Genomic DNA, 8,275 nt, shown 5'->3' with positions numbered 1-8,275 from the left:
TCTCTAATAAGCATGCGAAAAATAAATTTTTTAATATATGTATTTATTGATTGTACATATTTTCAAATCTATAGTTTTTCTCTATTTTTTTCTTTTTCTTTTCTTTTTTGGCATTTATCTTATTATAATCCTGCTTTGGTTTATGCACCCTACATGAACATAAAATGTAACAACAAAGACATAATGAATATATTGCGAATACACAATGCTTCAAAAGATTTAATTAAAATACTATATTTTCTCCAAAATTCTATAGACTTATTATACATCTATAATAACAAGTAAATATTAAAAAATGTTCTGAAACCTTCTGCGTTAAAGTCAACAAGGGTAACCGCTCTGTCACTAGTTACTTGTAAGGTCACAACATTGACCTCAATAATACAAGGTAATTCCGTTCTCTTATTCTCTATTTCAATTATTCAAGAATTCATTTCCAGTAAGAAAATTGTTTTTGTTACTAATACACACAATAAAATTACAATTAATACAAATAATACACTCAATAAAATTACAATCAAATATTGATAAAAAATAACAAAAGCGATTTAAAATGAGATAAATTATCTTAAAATTCTTATTTTTTATATTTTTTAGATTACTTGTAATCTAATCGCTTTAATATTTAAAGTTTATTTAGATAATTAAATGAAAATGTGTGTTAACATTTAATGCATCAAAAGTACATTATATATTTTAATGTGTGTAAATTCGTTTCATGTAAATTTATAAATAAAATTTAATATACGCGTTATATGTATAAATGTGTGTGTGTGTGTGTGTGTGTGTGTGTGTGTATGAGTATTGTGAAGTGCGCGCGCTTAAAATTTTTTTACTGTAAGTATACATATATGTACGTAATTCTTTTTAATTATAACAATTAAAAACAAGTAAAAAATGTAATATATTTATTGTTACACACAAAAAACTTTTAAAAAGTTGTAATTATAATTCTGCCAAAAATTTTACATTTATATATTTACAAAATATCTGTCTCTTTATTATAAAATAGTTATTATAAAACAGTTTAACAATGTAGTAATGATTATTCCACATGCAATATACCATTTACGAAAAAAACAAATGAGTCAGATAATCCGTTTCTGATTGCATAATACAATAAAGCACTAAATATAATATATCGCCAAATATAATATATATGCCAGAAAACAATTTTGCTGAAATTTATACATGTGGTTAAACCATAGACGTCTATGGGTTAAACTCGATTGCGAGAAAGATATAATAGATGGATCCGATTCAAATCACACTTAATTTCAATCACGTGCGAAATAGTTAACATTGAAATTGTGTATGATTATATGTGTATGATATGGTTTTATACCTTATGCTTTCGACATTTAATTACTCCATAACAATCATGTCTAATTTATATATATATATATATATATATATATATATATATATATATATATATATGTATATATAATATTTTTATGAATGCTACATTTACTCGACATTTGATTAAAGCAACGATTGAAAAGGATAGTCACCCTTGACTCAGTTCAACGAAAGATTAATGACCTTGTTTGAAGGTAAACACGAAAAAAGTAGTCTCTGTACTAGTGAATGACTAAGGGACGTCGGATTTAATTTTAAATCGCGTTCCAAGAAGACTGGTCGAGTAACGGTGACGATGTATATAAGCTTTGCTGTCACGGATCTTGAACTCAGTTAGACACGCATGAAGCACACAAATACAACATTATTGCAAAATATTATAAATTTCTGTAACGTCTGAAAGGTGAATTATATACTTTGTATAAAATCTAACGATTTTTGCATAATCATTTTTTATGAAGTCAATTTCATTTGTACGTATAATATTTGCACTATCGTATTTTAAAACATTAATATACTGGCTCTGCCTTAAAACTGGATGAAAATCAGTTTATTATAATTTTGTAGCATATGAAAAGTACATATGCAATTTTTGTAAATAGTTTAGAGACTCAGATTAAGTTAAAGATGTATAATATTATAACGCAACAAATTAAAACCATCGAGAATGAAAACAATTGTATTTTTGCTTTTTTTGACATAATGTTACATTTAGCGTTACATTTGGTTAAAGTTTAAATTTTATTTGTCTAATACTATAAGGCAAAATAATTTTACATATATATATTGCCAATGTTTGATAAAGAGATCGGACGGTATTTTAACATAGATATTTATCTCAATAATAATCATTATTACTTACAATTAGATTGTATATTATTTGTTTTGAGCAAAAACGTTTTAATTTTACAGGAAAGTGCCTGAAAAAAATGACGACTATCTACATGAATGTTATTATCTTGTTTAGTGTAATGTCAACTTACATAGCTATGCCAATCTATTTTGTATCACCCGAAAATGTGATACAAGACACAGTGCTAACTCATCCAGCTGTTTTAATAAATTCTGCAATGGAAGACAATTTGCCTAACCAATTACGAAATGATTTCTATAAAAATCCTAACGTTGCTGCTAATCTCGCCAAGGAATCTTGGTTTATTGATAAAGAAATGCAGGTACAACATTTCCATAATTTATCCTGTTATGTGAAATTTAACATGCATTTATCATTAATCCTTTAGCTATTTGTTTATTTTATTAGATTAAAAGCTTTCGAGAGATAAAATTACTTTAAACGTTCAAGTTTTAATGTTAAATATGATTTTTTTTGTCAGTTTTGTAGTGATATTGATATTATTCACATTATCAATTATGTAATAATAAAAAATTATATGGATTATATACACAGACACATATTGCATGCGTGCACGTATGAAAACTTTTATATATTAATGTTTTTGATAATATTATCATAAGTATAAGTAAACAAAAAAATAAAATAATTTAATACACTTTGCATATATTACACAATTCTCCAGAACTATAAATTAGTTACATTATTAAATTCTTTACTCTTTATATAATATTAAAGAAACAAAATTAAAACTTTAAAAAATTAAATTCTAAATAAAATTATAATTTTTTGAATTGTTCCTAATACTTAGAAATTTTAAAAATGTATTTACCTACTGCATTTTCTGCAGTTTATTTTTTGCATGCTGCTTTTTGTCTGATTTTTAAATGGATCGAAATTAAATCGAATTAAATTTGCCTAGCATTTTACTTTTTACTACTTATCATGCTATTACAGGTAATCAATCGAGAAACAGATAAAATTTCGAGAGAAAAAATCTATAGCATACTACATAATGCTGGACTAACTCGCAAATAATATTGCGACAATATATGTATATGTGTGTGTGTGTGTGTGTGTGTGTATACATATAAAACTACATGTAATTTTACCTCTAGCGAGTAAACTTTAAAAAATTAAATTATAAATAAAACTATAATTTTTTGAATTATTCAATACTTAGAAATTTCGAAAATGTATTTACCCAGTGCATTTTCAGCAGTTTATATTTTACGTACGATTAGATAAACAATAAAAACAATTAAATATATGCATATTAAATTTTAAATATGTTTATTTCTTTCAATTTTTTATATTCATCGTAATAAATAATAAATTATGTCAATGTTAATAATGTTATGTAAATATTCTATTTTCAATTTTAAGCGTTCTCGTTTATATTGTATTATATATTAATTATAATTAATATAATTATAAATCATTAATGTAATTAGAAAACTTGAAATAAAATCGTATCTCTTAATTTAGCTCAACACGTAGCGTGTATATGTAATTGTGTATATTTAGAAACATAATTATTTCTTTAATAATTGCTCGTTTAATTAATCGTTTCATTTTATTATATAATTAGTTTTATTATATAATTAGAATACAAATATTCCAAAAGCTATACTTTAAAATTATAAAACAAAATTATTTCTTTTAAATTAAAATAATTAATCTTGTTATTCGATAATTACAATTATATTTTTCTAAACTAGCATGCTCTTTATCATAAGAATTATTTACAATTAAGATGTGTTACATAATTTAAAATTGCAAACACAAACATAATTGGTTAAAAATTACCTTTTAAATCTCACGGACAAATAATTGTATGAACATATAATTATCCAACATGAATAAGGTTCAACTCTATTTTATTTTTTTTCAAAATAACTTTTTTATATAACAGTAAATTATAAATATATATTTTTTTTAACTTGATGATTTGATATATACTAATGTAAAATAAAAGGTTTCTCGAGTCTTTTAAATATTGAATTTATTACTGCTTATAAATTGATTTTTATAATTTGTGCTCATCCGTGTAAACAAATTCAAAATATCTCGTTCTGTTGCAAAAATATTAAGAATTGAAGTTTTCATTGAAGTATCACCGGATGATGTTTGAAAGACTGTTTTCCGAAATGTGTCGTAAAGAGGAAACGCACCTGTGCTTAATTGATTAATATACATGTAATATGAGAGCTACAAAATTTGAACAAAGTTGAGTATATACAATTTTACACAATTTTGCATATTTGCGTTGGTAATATTGTATGGAGTACGAGGAGAACGAGGCATTTGCAATGTTTTAGAAAGGTGATAACTGAAGCGTGACACATATTTTGTAAAGTAAGTCACGATTTCAATGTAAATCTCAACGTGTACACACACAATATTATATAATTATACAATTGAATCGTTATAGTATGTTAACATTCTTTATGACTATTATGATATGATTGTATAATATTTTAATTTTGTTCTATTCGATGTTACCATTATTGTCATGCGGTATTTATTTATAATTTTTAATTTAAATTCAGGAAACAATAAAGCAATCTTTTATATATTATAATATTGTATATATTGTTAATATATATTTTGAATTTTAAAACAAAATTTTTTATATATCAAGGTTTCTTACCTTGTTCAATTTACGATCAATTTTATAAATTTTATTTAATAAAATGAATGCTAGTGTGTGATTTTTTTGAATAATTTCCTCGACTTTTTTAAAGTTGTTTTTTTAAATTTCAGTAATTATTTAATAAATATGTGTATATGTGTGTTATTACTTTGTAATAAACACACAATACAATATCCTTTCACTATCTGCATTATCCTTTCACTATCCTGTCACTATCCTGTTACTAATCTGCATATCTGAATATCAGTAATTAATCCGCTTTATCATCATGATGATATCCTTTTTATTTATGCTCATATAATAAATCATCAAAGATGATTTGTTAAGTAGTGTTCATGTGTAATTTCCTAAAATTATTCAATCTGCATTTTTTCCAATTGTTTATTACAAAGGACATACACAAACTCGAAATCTGTATATTTGTAAAAAAAAATCGCTCAAAACTGCTAAAGTGCATAGTCTTGTTAATAATTAAATATGCATTTGAAAAAGTCTTCCTGCATGTCTCATTTCAAGAAATAGCTCGCGTCGCAGTTGAGTGTATCGCCCGCAATCTCCTAAGATTCGCCAATCTCCTTTTATTTCTAGCGTTCACTTTCGCCTCATGCGCAGCAGCATTAGCTTTGGCCGCTGCACGATTCGTATTCACAAGATCCTGCCGGGCACTTCGTAATTGATTCGATAGTTCGTCCACTCGTCTCTTGGCCGCCTCCAATAGTTCCTCTTTCTCTCGTAATGATTTCTGCGCTCCACTCGCGGCCGCCTGCGCGTTTGCCGCGTTCGATTTAGCTGTACGCACTGCATTTGTCAGTGTCTTCAACTGTAGTTTTAAAATATATAATACATTTTTAAATTGCATAATTAATGTTTTATAAACTATAAATTCAAAATTTTAGATAGTAAAATTGAAGGTTACGATGAGGCACCGAGCGACTCACTCTCTAACTTAATTCCTGACAGCACTCCTTTTAATTTAATATATTGACAACCGAATTTGCAAAATTATCGTCATATTATACATTGTTATATTTGCGCTGAAGATGACCCGAAGAATGAGTAGAAACGTACACTATAGGACTCTTTAATAATTGTTTATTTATTATTTTTAACTTTATTTTTATATTAACATCTCATATAATAAATATTTGTATATCAACAACAACACTAGACTTGTATTGCCGTTGACTAATTTATTATAATCAATATATTTGATTCAAAATTTGAATAAAACAGATTATTAAGAAAGAGGAAAAGGAAGAGAGAAAGAGTGAGAAAGAGAGAGAAACAACAATTTTTATCTTTTCACATTTAACAAATTCAAGACTCAACTTTTTTAAAATTATCAATCAAGCGACTCTATCTCTATATATAATATACACAAACTTCAATATAGATAATATATAACATTTTGTTTCATATTTTAATAAAGTAATAAAAGTCTTCAGTTTCCTTTCAAGTCTTTGAGTGTTATAAGGATAAAAGAGATAGAAAAAGTATAGGAAAAATAAAAAAAAGTATAAGCGGTATACAGAGAGAAAGCTAATATCAAAATATAAATATAAAAATGTTCAAATAGAAATTGTAAATCATAAATAGAATCTTGTTAAATTGTGATCTATAAATAATTCAAAATAAAATATTTTCTTTTAAACTGATATTTATATATTCAAACACTATTCGTCTTATTATCATTCACTTTTAACTTGCAATTACTTCGGTTTTTAATGTACAACCTGATCTTGTGACTGCCGTGCTGCCTGCATTGCTGCATTGACGTTAACTTGCGCTTGTTGCAAGGAAGACGTTTCTTCCTGAACAACCGATCGTGCTTCCTTCACTTCTTCTAGCAGCTGTTCGACTATCGCTTCCTTACTCGATAAAGCCGCTTCAGCGGCTTTGGCAGCTTGAACGGCCTTCTCTGCCAGTTGAGCCTTTACCTATTATATGCCTTTACTATTACGATGGCATATTTGCTGAACAAAATACCAATCTTAACAAATAAATGTAAATATATGCAAATGTAATTAATGATGCAAATTACTCTCATATCCCTAATTAATAATTTTGCGCGATTTTGTGCGATTTCATCAGCAATAATATGCGCGGAGACACAAATCTGAGATAGATAATTAAATGCCAGAAAATTGAGAAGAGGAAACCTTTTTTATTTCCTTGCGCATATGTGTGTGTGTGCGTGTGCGTGTATGTGTGTGCGCATATAAATTCTGCCATTAATAAACTCTTTTCAAATAATATATACTAAAGAAATAAAAGGCAACAAGACATTTTTGAATCACGAGAGTGCAATACTCTTGCACAATGTTTCTTTCAAAGAAGTGACATGTATAATATAATGTAATTAAGTACTTGACGCGCTGCTTGTTGACCAGCAACATTCTGTGCTTCAGACGCGGCTTTTGCTTCTTGCGCTGCTTTCTGTGCGATATTGCTTGCTTTTTCAATGGTTTTTTTCTGGACATTAGATAAAACAGTGCCACGGCAGTTTCCACTTTCGGTATGACGCATGTCTGCTTGATTCTACAATATAATTGTTTTTCATATAATATAACATAAACAATTATATATATATATATTAATATCTTATAATTGTTGTCTTAATTATATAACGTAAGATATAAAAGATATTCGTGTAATAATGCTTCTTTAATATGACAATTACGATTTTAATATAATAATTAAGATGGATGTTGCTAATTTAAAGAAAATCTACATTATATGTATATGCTAGTAAATGTAAATCGCACATAAATATAAATGTGAACTCATAGAGTCAAAAGTTGCCAGAAATAACTGTAAATATATATATTCATTATATTCACGTTCAAAAGCTGGAAATAGGGTTTTTACATAAATATTTCACAAATTTAATTTGCACATCTTGCACTGATAAAAATATTGTCGAGATTTTTAATCCGAAAATAAAAATAATAATAATTGTAAATTCATAATCGATCGATACTGGAGATATATAACAATAGGTTATTAACAGTATTTCAGTTTTTTTATAAAAGAGTCAAAATTATTCAAACCGGATATTATTTAAATTTTCTAATGAATAAGATATTGTAGATTAAAACTTACCTCATTGATCGGAACTTTGTGAATTCGTCCGCAATTAGATTCTACAAGTATGACTAAAAAACAGCATATTGGTTATAATATTGGTTATATATATAAAAATATAAATTATTCAACACATAAAATTTTGATGTAAATAATTAACCATATAAGCTACACTCACTGATATAAAAAATGTAGAAAATATTCATTCTGAGGAGTAAATTTAAATGGGCACGTTGTTCCTCTCTCTCTCTGTGCAAAGAAATTATAACAAAACATAACAAATTTGCACCGACTGAACACTTCTATATTTGACAATAAAA

The 8,275-nt window shown here is 26.3% G+C and overlaps 1 protein-coding gene across 1 annotated transcript; it reads right to left on the bottom strand.

Moving 5' to 3' along the window:
• Positions 1 to 4,189: 4,189 nt before the first annotated feature.
• LOC145968093 (uncharacterized) lies at positions 4,190 to 8,275 on the bottom strand. The gene is made up of 5 exons (XM_083093340.1): positions 8,134 to 8,275; positions 7,974 to 8,026; positions 7,239 to 7,409; positions 6,605 to 6,808; positions 4,190 to 5,691 (listed from the first exon to the last, which is right to left on the bottom strand). The coding sequence occupies exons 1-5, from the start codon at positions 8,159 to 8,161 to the stop codon at positions 5,383 to 5,385; spliced, it is 765 nt and encodes a 254-aa protein (XP_082949466.1). The 5' UTR covers positions 8,162 to 8,275; the 3' UTR covers positions 4,190 to 5,382.

The sequence above is a fragment of the Camponotus vicinus genome, unplaced genomic scaffold (genome assembly GCF_025532165.1).
Source record: "Camponotus vicinus isolate PSW18456_S1 unplaced genomic scaffold, iyCamVici1.0 SCAF_3, whole genome shotgun sequence".
Taxonomy (NCBI): Eukaryota; Metazoa; Arthropoda; class Insecta; order Hymenoptera; family Formicidae; genus Camponotus; species Camponotus vicinus.
Note: the sequence above shows the minus strand (reverse complement) of the source record. Positions and strands in the feature narration are given on the sequence as shown.